At 50.2% G+C, this 14,522-nt stretch overlaps 2 protein-coding genes and 1 pseudogene across 2 annotated transcripts; 2 read left to right on the top strand and 1 right to left on the bottom strand.

The window, feature by feature from the left end:
• Positions 1-735: 735 nt before the first annotated feature.
• On the top strand, positions 736-2,839 carry LOC123449376 (probable E3 ubiquitin-protein ligase RHY1A). The gene is made up of 2 exons (XM_045126579.1): positions 736-1,104; positions 2,039-2,839. Exons 1-2 carry the CDS (start codon positions 871-873, stop codon positions 2,630-2,632), a joined length of 828 nt encoding a protein of 275 aa, XP_044982514.1. The 5' UTR covers positions 736-870; the 3' UTR covers positions 2,633-2,839.
• A 4,180-nt stretch (positions 2,840-7,019) lies between these two features.
• On the top strand, positions 7,020-7,819 carry LOC123450717 (annotated as a pseudogene).
• Positions 7,820-10,165: 2,346 nt separating this feature from the next.
• On the bottom strand, positions 10,166-14,260 carry LOC123450716. Its single transcript, XM_045127837.1, has 6 exons — positions 14,200-14,260; positions 13,161-13,473; positions 12,944-13,070; positions 11,822-12,475; positions 11,539-11,722; positions 10,166-11,147 (listed from the first exon to the last, which is right to left on the bottom strand). The coding sequence occupies exons 1-6, from the start codon at positions 14,258-14,260 to the stop codon at positions 11,119-11,121; spliced, it is 1,368 nt and encodes a 455-aa protein (XP_044983772.1). The 3' UTR covers positions 10,166-11,118.
• Positions 14,261-14,522: the final 262 nt, after the last annotated feature.

The raw sequence follows: 14,522 nt of genomic DNA, 5'->3' as shown, positions 1-14,522 counted from the left end.
TCCCCTACTGAAGCTCTGTTTTTTTCCGCCGCTGCAACTTAGAGTACGTGAGTATCCAAAGAGTCCCACAATCCATCCACAATCCACGCAGTTAACCCCTAGTCCTAGCCAAACAGCAATCCCAACGGCCAAACCAGCTATTAGTACTAATGGCTGGGATTAACCGGGATTAAGAAAGACAAGGCAACGATTTCAGGAATTTTCATTTCAGGGTTTGATTCGGACTTGGGTACGAATTCAAGGTTTTTTCAGACTTTTTTCTATATGTTTTAGAAACATAATTCTTGTTACGAAACCGCATAGTCATTTGAACGCGTGTCTTACGGGGGAGACGACGGATGCGGCCATTGCAATCCACCGACTGATGGTTAGCTTTTCCAAAAAAAACAAAGCCACAATCAGACGATCCCCTGAAGAGTATGCTCGTCCCTGATACTGGACCATGACCGGCACGTCCTTTGCCTCCCGTTTTCCGTCTCTCCGACCAACGACTCGGCAAGCAAATCTACTTAGCTACGAAGCAGGCATGTGTCCCTGCCCTCGGAAGTTTCCAATCCAACGCATCACCGGCCAGTCCACTGGTCCACTGCCACTGGTCACGGTCTCCGTGATAACCACGGCGGCGCCCCTGACTTCCCGCCCCGTACGCACCTTCCGCCGGTCCTTCCGCCCGCCCTATCCCGCCCGGCCCTATCCAAGTAGCACCGGATCCATTCCAGCCAGCCCACGGCACGGAGAAACCACCAAACCGGGCGGGGAAAGGGACGAAAAGCAAGGCGACGAGCGCATTTCCATCCTGGGGTCACGCACGCAGGCCACGCCACACGCACACGCCCGCCTAACCCGAAGGGAGGGATCCGGCAGCAGGCCATGACGAGCGCCTCCGAGCTCTTCACCGCCCGCCGCGCCCGCGCGCCCCGCCTTTCCGACCCGGGGGACCCCGACCCGGATCCGCCCGCCGACGCGCCCCTCGACCCGCACGGCCTCGCCGCGCGCCGCCGCCGCCGGGGCTGCCGCGCGCGCCGCCAGCTCGACGCCGCCGGGGACGTGCGCCAGCACCTCCACACCGGCCCCCCGCCCCCGCGCCGACGCGGCTCCTACACGGTGAGAGCCTCCTCCTCCTCCTCCTCCTCCCTCTTCCCCGCCCGCTGGGTGACTGCAGCTCCCGTGACGTGGTTCGTTAGATCGAAGCCTTTTCGGGTGTCGTCCCGTGAAATTTGCTGGAGGATTAGGGTTACCAGTTCGTCCCGGGCACGGTCATGCGGTGATTTTGAAGCACGGGCTTGATAGCTCCCGAAATGGCCAGCGATCGTTCCGAAATGGGAAACGATAAGGGCCCGCGTCGTTGTAATAATTTCCTGTAGTTAGATCGAACACAGTTCCGGTCTTTGCTCATAAAATTCTGAGGGGACCAGGGTTATTAATTCGACTTCCTGCACAAACTTCCTCCGCCCCAAATTCTTGTCTTAGGTTTGTCTATAAATAAATGTATCAAAATACTAAAACGTGATTAGATACTTTCATATCTGGATAAATATAAAACAAGAATTTTGGGACGGAGGGAGTAGTACGTTTGGAAGGTTGTCTACACAATAGAATGTGCAGGTTGCCATGGCAAGAGGTAAAGCAAATCAGCTTCAGTCTGAGAAATGAAACCACCCTTAGTCTTGGGAGCTAAACAAAGCATTGCACCTAAGCATGATCTGTTACAACTGTTTGTTACATCTCTGTGAGATACGGAAGAAACTAGCCACTGCTTCAATCTTCCGACAACAGAATTGCTTACTGTAATGGCCAAACATATAGTATGAGATATTTGTAGATGAAACTTTAGCAATTCAGTATCCTTGCCCTCTGATATATTAACTTCAGTTTATTGTTTGCTTGTCTTTTAATTGAATGACAGTGTTCCTCCCGGGTCCCACACACACAAAAAAAAAACTTTGATCGAGGAGCCATAACTTTTGGTGGTTTTCATGTTGGTTTTTGTCATATGTATCATCAAATGAAATCTTTTGGTCATTTCTGTTGTCTACAGGACCGCATCTTATCATACATAGACAATAGCAACATTGGGGATTCTGCAGCTACAAGGAACCGACTTGACAGGCTGATGTTCCGAACAAATGAGCGGCTTCCCGGTGCCGTACTGCAAGCTCAGGCACGTGTTCTAGAGAGACTGAGAGGTGTTTCTATCGGATCATCTACCTCCAGGCCATCCATCACATTGGATGAGTTTTCAGCTACGGACGTGTTTAGGATCATCGACTTCGGAAGCAGAGAAGCCCCATACGAGACCAATTGGCCTAGCTCATCATCTGTCCAGCCAAGCAGCGGGTCGGACGAAGAGAACTTAGAGAATCCACTCATCAGTTCTACTTCCAACAGATCACCTGGACTGAGCAAGTCTGCCTTTCTTCGGCTGCAGATAGAGATCTTTGAGGCTAAGAAAGATGACAACAGGGAGGCATCACCAGAATGCTCGATTTGTCTCGATGGTTTCTACGATGGAGACGAGCTGATCAGGCTGCGCTGCGGGCACAGGTTCCACTCAACTTGCTTGGAGCCATGGGTACGGAAATGCGCAGACTGCCCATATTGTCGAACAAACATACGGTCCCGGCCCCGATGACAAACCTTCAGTCCAGAACTGCAACATTGAGTAGGGGCTACGACCTTATAACTTCGTAGTAAGATGTGTTGTTGTAATCCACTGTTTTGTGCATATCTGTTACACCGGTCCTGCTACGGCATCATCTCTTAGTTTCAATTTGTGTATCCGAATATCTTTGTGTGGATTGAAGAGGCTGATAGAATATACCAAGCAATTTTATATGCATATCTGAGGCATCCAGCTCAAGCCTCGCATTAGAGTTCTGATTTGTCGAGGGATGTTATGTACTACCTCTGTTTTTAAATACCAAGATGTTTTTGCAGTGGGTGTACCTCCATAGCAAATGCTTTACATGCTTTTACCAACAAAGACTGAGATCTGCTTAGCATTACCAAGTACTTTCTCCGTCCTACAACTAATATGGGACGGAGGGAGTACATTTTCCGTCTGAGCTCGAGTGCCCTATTTCCTCAAAACTCTTTCGTGACTATATTTCCCCTTTTTTGGTGGCAACTCATGACTGGGACCCAGTTAAAAGCGGTATGGCGTGGAGGAGCATATCTTATACCCACTCCATTCCGAATTACTTGTCTTGGAGATGTTCCAGCCGTTCGGCCTTCTAGGGACGTGAAATAGCGCTGTCAGGGGACGCGCCGGCGAAAAAATCGGCTTTGGGGGGGGGGGGGGGTCCATCGCCCCCACAAAGGTCGGACCGAACTGTTTTTTGAAAAAAAAACAAGCTCGGTCCAAATTCGGTCAGAACCGACTCAAATTCGATAGAAATTCATAGTTTTCATTGAAATTTATACAAAAGTGAAATAAAAACACTAAGCATAAACTAAACTAAATTACTTCGCCGCCGTCCGCCGCTGGCGCCCGACTCCACCGCCTTCTACATGCCGAGGAGCTTGTAGAAATTGTTATAATCGGCGTCGTCATCGTCGCCGATGTGCTGATCGCCGTCGTCCTTGCTGCCATGGGTCGCCGTGGAGAACGGGGTTGGAAGGTCCCGGCGCCTCCTCGTCGTTGTCGTCGAGGACGGCGACGCCGCCCTCCTCGCGGCCTCAGCGTCGGGCGGTGATCTCCTCGAGGGCGCGAACTGGTGCGCCATCTCTTCCCGGACGTAGTCGTCCCGCGCCCATTTGAGGGCGGTCTTGTCATCGGTGGCCATGTCCAGGTGCTCCTTCTTGACGGGGAGGAGACCCGGCTCCGTCTTCGGCCTGACGAGACGGGAGGAGGAGATGGCCTCGTTGAAGACGATGTCGGTGTTGTGCGTGCGCCGCCCCAGCATCGTCTCTTACGGCTCCGACTTGACGGGGAGGAGCGCCGACGACTCGGAGGAGAGGGAGCGGGAGCCAGACGACGAGGACGTCGCCATCTCCATCCTCCTCGGTGTCCAGGAGCTGCCGCGGCGGCGGGAGAAGGCGGGTGGCGGCGGGTACTCGTACCTCGGGGAGTTGCCGCTCTCGATGTGCTCAAGGACGGCCTCCGATGTGAGGTCGGGGACGCCCCACCATTGTCGGCGGCCCTCGGAGTTGTGGCGGCCGCGTGGGTCGACCCCATTGGTGGTGGCGAGCTGGTGAGCGTGCCAGCGTTCGAAGTAAACCTCCCATAGCGTGTTGTTGTCGGGGGCGTAGTGCGGGAGGTTGCCAGCGTTCTTCGTTAGCTCAGACCGGATGCGCACGATCTTCGCTCGCCGTTCAGTTTGAGTGGATGGCGGAGGCACCAGGACACTGCCGGCGCTCAGCCTCCATGCCCCCGGCACCCGCATGTCCGGCGGTGCCGGGTAGTCCTCCTCGTAGAGGAGGCGAGCGTCGTCCTCACAGAGGTGGCGGCGACCGAAGCAATTGGCTGCTCCTCCATCGCCGGGGTAGTGTTCGGCCATTGGAGAGGAGGGGGGAGGAGGCGCTGACGGCGAAGAAGGAGAGGAGAGGCGTCGACGAAGAAGGAGAGGAGAGGCGTCGTCGAGAGAGGTGTGTGTGGGCACCGAAAAGGAGAGGGAAGCTTATATAGACACGGGCGGGGCGGGCACGCGGTGCCGTGCCGTGTGAACGCGTGGCAGGAACCAAGGGGACGTCCGTCACCGGGACGCGCATCGTCACGCGCCTTCACTGCGTCGCCCGTGAAGAATCAATGGAAGGCTGGCCGGTGGCACAGCCTTAGCATTGATTCCCGCGGGGAAACGAGGCAACGAGGACGACGACCGCGCGCCCAGTCGCTAACTCGGCAGGCCCAGGGTTTTATCACGCCAAAAAAGTTTTCGGTGGCGCCCCTGGAAAGTGAGAGAATTGTTTGATCAACTCTGTTTGTAAGTGAGAGAATTGCTTGATCAACAATATGTAAAAAATAGTGCATTCTGAATGATTCCTCTGCAGACTGTGTGGCGACATTTGTGTCATTTGGGCTCTCATCAAAATGTCTCTTTCTTTTAATTTCTCGTCTTTTACGAAATGTTGTACCAATATCCATCTTAAGTGCAATTCCTTTGGCTATCTCCAATGCTTATAAAAACCCAATTTCCATGTACCTCTTGAAGAAAGAAAGCAATCCTTGCACTTTCTCAATAGCAACAGCAATAAGCATATTCTTTGCTTGCAAGTGTTTACTTACTACATTACCAGCATACAATACCTCATACCAAATGACTATCGCAACTATAAATTCATACTCTCCAAATTCATTATTTGTCAAACCTTTAGCCTCACTGCTTTTTTGTATCATTATCATTCTCAGATACCTGAAATGAAAATAAATAAAATATGTTATAGTTAGAGAAAGCTAAAGAATTACATCATAACAATATGAAACTATTGGGTACCTGAAGTAGGGTCTTCCGAATGTCTGCACATTCAAATCGAATAGCTTTGACACTGTCAACACGACTCTCCCAACGTGTAGCTGACATTGACTTGGGAGTTAATCCTGTTATGTAGTCGAATAGCTTTGACATTGTCAACACGACTCTCCCAACGTGTAGCTGACACCGACTTGGGAGTTAATCCTGTTATGTTACTTTTCAGAATCTGTCATTTCTTAATAGAATTAGCAAAAGTCGTATATATGTGTTGGATAATTCCAAAGAAGTCTTTAGCTTTACCGAAGGTCTGAACAACTTAACTTTCCTTGCCTTTCAGGTCATTCAGAATTTCAGATTCAGATGAACCGTTCCTCCTGCCGTCCTGAATTTGAAAAGGGCCGTTGCTATCACCTGAATCTAAAAAGTTGAAACGTAATTGCTGGAGAGGAGAGGAGCCAGGAGATTTGTGAGCAGAGAGGATCGGACATCGGAGGATAACTAACCTAGACGGCTGGGCCTGTCGCCGTGCCGCTAGACGAAAAGACGAATAGACGCACCTGATCGCTTTGCTCGTCTCGAATTCTCACTGGATGAGGCAGCGGCTGCACGTACTTCCCGATCGAGGGCTGCTCGCTAAGCCTAGACCCCAAGCGTTTCAGTGGCCCAAAAGGTTTTTGTAGACCTAAACAATAGTATTGCTGCATATAGATTTGGAGGCCCCTGAAAACGGGGGGCCTGTGCGGCTGCACAGGTCGCACCCCCATAGGCTCGGGTCTGGCACCATCATGCGGACCCCACAAGTGAATGGGGGTAAAATTGACAAAATTGACCCATGGATCCAAAAAAATCATAAACTGAACCGCGCTTCGAAATAATTTCGTCCGATTGACATTTTTGTGTGATGCCCGACGCTTAGGCGTCACACTACACCGTGTGACGCCTTAGACATAGACGCCACACACCCAACCACGCTGGTGCTGCAGGCCCCATCTTCAACAGTGTGACGCCTAAACCTCAAATGTTGAACTTACGGAAGTGTGACCCCTAGCGCTTAGGCGTCACATCCACGCTGGCGTCCGAACTCGACGTTCATCAGCGCCATTGCATGCACGGGCAGATCCGCCGCACTGTCGTGCCCTGCCTGGAGTCCTGGACTGGACTGCAATACGCACGCCCCATATGCCATGCAGTGCTGTAGATTGGTAGCTAGGATGCGCAAGCTCAAGTTTAAATGAGAGCAGAAAGATGGGATGAGATTGGAAGCTTCACGGATGTGAGCCCTGGCGTCCACTCACGTGTGCAGGGCACGAGGTTGGACACATGCCTGCTCCCTTGCGACCCGCCCATGACGCACAGCCATGCACGGGCCGGGATGGGCTTGATTGTTCCGCCCACCTCTCGCCGTGCAGTCACCATCGGCTGCCTGTGCCTGCGTCGTCAAAGCCGTAGGAGATGGTCGATGACTCCGTGTAGAAATGACTTGTTGATCCATCCTCTTCAGTTCATGATGTGATGCTTTAGTTTAGTTTAGGTCACGGTAGTTTGAATGGTTGAAAGGTCAGTGCAAAGCCAGGTTTAATGCTCTGCATCTAAGGCTCTAAGCTGTTCATGTCTGGAAAAGGCGGCCCTCCAGGCGAATGCAACCACGGCAAAAGACGTGATCCCTCTCTCTCTGCAAGGCTTATTGCAGGTTTGTGAGTGGCAATCATGCTAGATTCCAAGATGCAGCTGTTTTCTATGCAGCCTAGAGAGCGGGACTGAGAAGGCAGGCAGGGCATACATACCACGTCCCTTCTTTTTTTTCATCACATGAGCTCTATGCCTGTAGATTGGGCAAAGAACAAGCGGCTCCATGATTTTTTGCAAAGGTGTTGCTGCCATCTTCACTGGAATGAGACTGCAATAAGCCACCCCCGCTCTCGCCGTTCGTGGCCAAGACGTACGGGTTGGTGGACGACCGGGCGACCGCCGGCAACAGCTTCGTCGTCGCCGACCCCTTCGCCTTCTCGCAGATGCTGCTCCCGGCGCACTTCAAGCACGCCAGCTTCTCCAGCTTCATACGGCAGCTCAACACCTACGGCTTTCGCAAGGTTGACCCGGACAGCTGGGAGTTCGCGCACGCTTCCTTCCCCCCGCGGCCAGACGCACCTCCTGCGCCACATTGTTCGGCGTCAGGGCAGCGGCAAGGGCGACGGCGCTGGCCATGGAGGTGGTCCGGTTGAGGAATGAGCAGAGGGCCACGGAGGAGCGTGTGGCGCACATGTGGCGCCGGGTGCAGCGGTGTAGGAGACGGAGCGCCGGCCCAAGCAGATGCTTGCTTCCTCCTCAAGGTCGTCGGCGACCCCGACGTGTTGTGCCGGCTCGCGGGCAACGGCCAGGACGAGGGCGTGCGTGGGTGTGGCGCCTAAGCGCTAGTCGTCACACTTTTACAAGTGCAACACTTGAGGCTTAGGCGTCACACTACTGGAGGTGGGGCCTGCGGTGCCAGCGTGGCCGAGAGTGTGGCTTCTACGTCTAAGGCGTCACACAGTATAGTGTGACGCCTAAGCATGGGGCGTCACATAAAAGGGTCAGCCGGGTAAAATCTTTTCGAACGCAGTCTAATTTATGAATTTTTTAAACCGAGGGATCAAATTTATCGATTTTGCCTGTCCATGGGCGGCACCACGTCCTTGTCCTTCTCCATGGACAACACCACGTCTTTGTCCTTATTATTATTCATGTCAATTTGCATTATGAAGAGCACGCATTATGAAGAACACAAAGTTTAAAGGTTGATCGTCATTAAAACCTATTGTCCATAACCACTATATTTACCGAGCCTCACGGTCACTACTTACCCAACACCTCACTCACTTAACTCTCTTTGTCGATCACTATTCCTCTTATCCATCGCTATGAACTCAAGTAGCAACTCCAACCCCATCCCCAACCCCTTCCCCTTGAGGCATTGGATGGAGGGCTTTCTTTCTCGGATGCTCGTTCAATGACTGCACAAGTTGCTCGAACTTCAGCAACATGGAAGACATGCACAAAGAGTCAGACGTTATGGTGAAGAAGGCGACAGAGGAGGAGTTGAAGACGTTGATTCCTAACCCAGGGAAGGGCGCTACGTCAGTCGACATCCTTCGCTGGGCCATGAATCTGACCGACTCCAATGAAGCTGGACAAAGGGCAAGGTGGACAAAGTATAGGGAGTACATATGTCATCATGACCAGCGGGCCGCAACATACTGGACGACAAGGATGGTTGTGGCGCCGAAGGAGGGAGACGAAGCAGTTGCGATGATTGCCAGGGTGCCAGAGTCATGACACTGGAGTATGCCAATCGATCTGGACTCTAGCGAGGAAGAAGAGACGATGGTCCAGCACAAGGACAAGAACAAGGGCACCCGTCGCTCCAACCGCCTACAGGGTTGTCGGGGCTAAGAATTGAGACTACTCTGTAAGATTAACCCCCCCCCCCCCCCTCAATCCCCATTTCCCTTGTACTCAATCCAGATGGGAACCCTCAAACCCATCGATACTAGGAACTCCTCGTGATGTTATGATATGTCCTATGGCTATTTACCCCGATTCCCCATCCCCCTAGAACGCGGATCGAATGCGAATTAGTAGGTCAAGAGGTAAAAAAATGGTTACCTCATTGCCGGAGTGTTGCATGTGATGTTGTAGATGCCAGTGATGAAGGTCGGTGGTCGTCTTGCTGTTCTCCGATCCGCTAAACGCGGCCGCCCGCCGGTGAGTGGGAGAATGGAGAGAGGAGACAAAGAGCGATGGGGAAGGTGAGGTTAATTATTGTTGGCGCTTCGAGAAGCAACACGGCTTCTTGAGCGTGGCTCCTCGCATGTAGCCGCCCCGTCCACGTGCATCGCGCGAGACTGGCTCTAAAGAAAATGTCTTTGTTCTCCAATCCGTTGAACGCCGTCGTAACCGATGGAGAATGGAGAATGGAGAGGGAGGGAAGAGAGAACGATAAGGAAAAGTGAGGGTAATTATTGCCGGCGCTTGGGGAAGCAACGCTAGAGCATGGCTCCTCGCGTGCAGCCGCCGCCACCCACATGCATCGCGCCAGACAGACTCTAAAGAAACTGCCGACTCCAACATTCCTAGCGTGCGGGCCAGACTCTAAGAAACTGCGATTCCAACATTCCTAGCGCACGGGCCAGACTCTAAAGAAACTGCCTATTCCAACATTCCTAGCGGGCCTGGCTGGAAGGTGCTTCGAGGCCTATGCGATGCGGACCAAACAATGAACCCAGTAAGCAAACAACTCATTTTCTTCCTTCGATATACAATTGTTGATCTATATACGACCTACCAAACACACCCAAATTTTCTGAAAAATATATTGGTGAAGTGGTCGACACTAAAGGACGAGGTGTGCAAGAAGCTACTCCCTGCGTAAAGAAATATAAGAATGTTTAGATCACTATTAGTGATCTAAACGCTCTTATACTTCTTTATAGAGGGAGTACAAATTAGTTTGAAATTTCATACTTTTGCATGACAAACAATATTCCATCAACCTTCCCTTGTCACACAGGAAAGTCCTTACCAGCAACATAATAACAAATGAGGGTACATAATTCATTCAAAAAACAATACCACTAATCCAGTGTTGCATAATTAAATTGAATAGTAGTGCATGTATGGGCAAACAACTGTGAGAGAAGACCATAAAAAATTAAAGTTCCATAAGTAATTTAGGTAATAGCACAACACTTTTAAGCTGTATCACAAACGTAACAATATATAGGAAATCCACGCAAATGCGCGAGTCCCAGCAAGTTTATTTATTTATTTGAGGAGGTACTTGAATGCACATCAAATGGTTTGACATATCTGCTCCTGGTTGTAGTATCTTAACAGAAAAACAACTCTCTTGAAAGAAACAGAAAATTAGCTAGAGAGACAATTCAGTTAACAGGGGGCAGCTGATTTATTAGCAACAGGAGGCACCCGCTCAGATGAGATATCCAGGAGCTAGAGATACCAGTAACAAAACCAGTTTATGGGTGGTAAAATTGCTCAAAGATGCAGTTCTGCGGAATTCTCAATAGCCCATTAGCACCTGCAACATTTCAATTTCAGATTATAAATTCAGCCACAGACCAAACAGGACGGATGGACGAGCTTCTAACCCTGTTGTTTAGGTATTATTACAGTTCAGTCAGATCCCGGTGCAACTGTTCTAGCCTCTTCTACGGCACTTGAGATCAAATCTCTATTTATATCTGAAACCAATTATCACAGGTTCAATAAAAAGAACCAAAGAGAAACCTTCTTAGTCTCAAGTCGGCATGCCGCAGTCACATAGGCAATAGCACAATCACCAGTCGGCACGCCGCAGTCGCATATCTGTTGCTAGTTGCACTTGCATGACCACCAGTGCAGCATGACCCTAATTTAAAGTTCAGGGCATATCATTAAGCAAAGATCAACTGGTCGCTGTGAGAACTGAGATCTTGAGATGCATCATGCGCGCGCACACCGTCCAGTGCATATCCAATGGCAAAGCCACTGAGCTACAGACGTAGCGTGGTGAATTGCTCCACATTCATTCTTCATTTGTTTCAATTTGGATTACCAGAAACAGTCTACCATGGTACCCAACTTCACATGTGTGCATGGTCACTCCTGTCGACATGCAACTTATGCTGATCTGGTGGGGCTTCTAACCCAATCACGAGCACATGCAAATTTCTCACCATATTGTCTTGAATACAAACACAACTGGAAAGGAAGTGCAAGAAACAATAAGAGAAACAATAAGGTACGAGTATACAACATTGAACAATAAGTGGCGACCCTAAGAAATTTATGATTGGATCAAGTCATCATTCATCACAATATCGAATGCGTCTTCTACTCAAAATTCAGCTGACACTCTGGTAGAACGTAATACCAACCTTAAATGACAGTAAACATTAAACTGGTATTGTGATGTGTGGTGGAAAGTGGAACAAAAGACCAATTTAGGGCGCAATGTATAAGTTAAAGAATAATTATAATTATGCAAACCGTACCTAATATATACATTTAGGCCGCAACCGACATTTCTAGCCTTTATTTTTAGTTGCTTGAATAGAATAAAACAGAGAACATATAAGACAAGCGAACTTACATATTATGAGAACAGCAAGTGCAAATACAGTCAATTGAACAGGCCGTCCATATCGAATTTGATACTGCGATCTCTGAAGTTTCTTACGCAGTGCTCCAAACCAACCATAGAGTTTCTTAATGTATGTAACCCCATCGCAGGTATTTAAGTAACTCATGCTTCTTTCAGAGTATCCATCTAAGCCCTACAAAAAAGAATGGCAATATAAGGACATAAACTAAGCTTCAAACTGAATCGTATTGAATAATGGATGTTAGCACCATTCAAGTAAGATCCCAATCACCTGACTCAACTGAGGATTTGTGAGAGGCAATCCCTCTTCAACATCATGTTTGTCTGCATGAGCCCACCTCACAGCTCCTTTTTTGTACTTAATTGCAGGCTTAGGTTTCAAGGCACTCGGCAATCCGCACGCTTTCACAATATTCAGCAAAGGTGCTCTGTGTGGGCCAAGAGACGATTGTTCAGCAGCACCCTCTCGTTCGTTTGGAAATGCCATAGGCGACGATCCAATATCAGCACTGGCACTTACTGACCTCCTGTGCCCGCGATGTGCATCTTCTTTTGCTCTCGCTGAACTCAAGTCTGCAGAGCCAGATGAATCATTGGAGCTGTCAGCTGAAATGTTTTTCCTCACCCTTGCTGGGTTGCTGCCCACTTGAATATCGCCAGCAGATGGGATTGTAACAACTTTATCTTGATGTTGAGGAGGGCTTGCAGATAAGAAAGCCGCAAGGTCGTCACGCTCACTCTCATCCAAATGAATCCAGCTCAGGGTGCCCCTCCCCTCCGCGACATTGGATGCATTCAGGTTGTTCTCAACCTCTAATATGCGATAGGCAATCGCCGCAACAAAGTTGCTATGCAGTGCTCTCGTATCCTTTCCTGCCGAGACAACCTCGTCGTTTGATCTAATTGCCCGCTCCAATTCATCAAGCTAAAAGAGCAGATAAACACAAACAGTTAGCTTTTGAGTTGAAGGCGCTTATATCAGCAGTCTTGAAGTCTTAACTCTGAAATTAGAAGTAGCGTATTTTGGGCACAATTTTAGTTCCTGGCATACAGGATACATACCGAATTCACATTCAGACTTGTATTGTCTTAATCACACCCACACCCTACATATATGCAGTTTCTGGAAGTGTATTTATGTATAATGACTGTAAGCATATTAAGAGAGATACCATACATCTAGATAATGACTGTAAGCAGAATAAGAGAGATATCATATCATACATCTGGATGTATACAAAGCATTCACCAATTGACGGTGACAATGACCTTCGTACAAATCCAACAACCGGAAAAGAGCTAGCCCATGTGGATCCAGGGGGCCTAGAGCCCCAGAGCAATCCACAGCTGCGAAACGAAGGGTCAGAGAGGGAACTGGGGCGGCCAATTTCACCTGCCACTTGGCGGTGCCGAGCGCGGTGTGCAGCTCGCGTCGCAGCTCGACGGCGCCGACCTCCCCGGCGAGGGCCGAATCGCCGCCGCTCCTCTCCTGCACCCATATCTTGTACACCGATTCCATCCTGCGAGGGACGCAAGACGAGATCCGTAAGAACCGGAACGGGACCTAGAAAGAAAAAAAAACAGGGCGAGCGAAACGGCGGCGCACGCACCGATCGGCGGACTCCTGGACCTCCTCGGCGGCGAGGAAGAAGGGGTCCTTCTCCCAGCGGTCGAACGACGTGGCCATGGCGAGGCGGGACGGGACGGGGGAACCTCCGTGGTGGTTGGGTGGCGAGAGGAGGGGAGGGAAGGGAAGAAAAAAAACCTTTGCGTTTGCGTTTGCGTTTGCGGTGGCCGGTGGGTGGGAAAGAGAAGGGCGAGCGGCCTCCCTGTTGGTCGTCTGACCTGGGTTTGTTGCTTTGCTTTGCTTTGCTTTGGGTTGGGTTGCCGCTATTTCGCGGCGGTGGCAGGCTGGCCCGGCGGCTATTTATTGATTAACTCGGGGAACGGCGCTCGTACGAAAGAAAGAAAAGAGGATGTCCCTCTCCTCTCATCAAACCCACTCAACCACGCCACGTAGGTGTTGGCGTCTAAACATCAAGCATTATTAAAGAAATCTACAGCCGGGTTCTTTATCATCAAACCCCAAGTCGAGTTACAGCGATCTGTCAGGTCAATGACCGATCACAAAAAACTGATCCAACGGGAGGCTTCAAACTAGCATTATACGTGTCATGCATCCTTATATTCAACCAAAATCTAAGATAGATATGAAGAAGATCCGAATGCGTTCCGACACGATAATCATGCCGGATCCAGCTCACACTGGCCCATCCCGATCATATATATTCATCCCCTTAACATACCGGACCAAAATTTAACCACTTCGCTCGGCGTTCAAGCTCCATTCCAACGACCTTTGGTCTTCTTCTGCATGTCGGCAGCGGATCCAAATTCAAGATAAGTCGATCGATTGACTACAACATCATCCCATGCAATGACGAGGTGTCGATGACCGTTTGCATAAGCCTCAACCGCTCCTAGGAGGAGTGTGTCCGACCGAGATCGGAGTCGATTAGGCGAGACTCCGTTGTGTCGAGACAAACGACACTCAGATCTACCGTGGCAGGATGCTCGATGCGCGCGTGATATGCCTTTCCCGACGCGATGAGGTTCGTTTGTCGCCCCAATTCTAGTGTGGAGGTGTACCAGGGTCATATGGACCCATGCGATAGTCGTGCGAAGCAGAGCGCATGGGACACAGAGCCATGCCTTGTTGCCGATGTGGGGGCAAGCCCGATGCCTTAGACGAGGAAGTCACCCGTGTCCATCCAAAAGAGGTAAAGGAAGAGCATGCACGTCCTTGCCCAAGAGCAAAAACGAACGGCCCATGCCTTGACTGTACTCCCTCCTCCCTCTCTCTAGAGAGAAGGAGGACAGCGACTGGTCGGACAACTCCGACCAAGAATAGATTCGGTTTGATCCATCTTACGTCATTGAGCGCTACTTCTACAACAACAACTCCGATCAAG

This window comes from Hordeum vulgare, chromosome 4H (assembly GCF_904849725.1).
Source record: "Hordeum vulgare subsp. vulgare chromosome 4H, MorexV3_pseudomolecules_assembly, whole genome shotgun sequence".
NCBI lineage: Eukaryota > Viridiplantae > Streptophyta > Magnoliopsida > Poales > Poaceae > Hordeum > Hordeum vulgare.
The sequence above is the reverse complement of the archived record's forward strand: the minus strand, read 5'-3'. Positions and strand labels throughout refer to the sequence as shown.

Excerpts from the sequence above, each read along its gene's own strand:
- LOC123449376 (XM_045126579.1), top strand. The coding sequence starts at position 871 with ATGACGAGCGCCTCCGAGCTCTTCACCGCCCGCCGCGCCCGCGCGCCC. Across the intron at positions 1,105-2,038 it reads GCCGACGCGGCTCCTACACG|GACCGCATCTTATCATACAT; the intron begins GTGAGAGCCTCC and ends TGTTGTCTACAG.
- LOC123450716 (XM_045127837.1), bottom strand. The coding sequence starts at position 14,260 with ATGGCTCTGTGTCCCATGCGCTCTGCTTCGCACGACTATCGCATGGGT. Across the intron at positions 12,476-12,943 it reads TCGGCACCGCCAAGTGGCAG|CTTGATGAATTGGAGCGGGC; the intron begins GTGAAATTGGCC and ends CTGCTCTTTTAG. Across the intron at positions 11,148-11,538 it reads ACTTGCTGTTCTCATAATAT|TTGTGTTTGTATTCAAGACA; the intron begins GTAAGTTCGCTT and ends CTTCCTTTCCAG.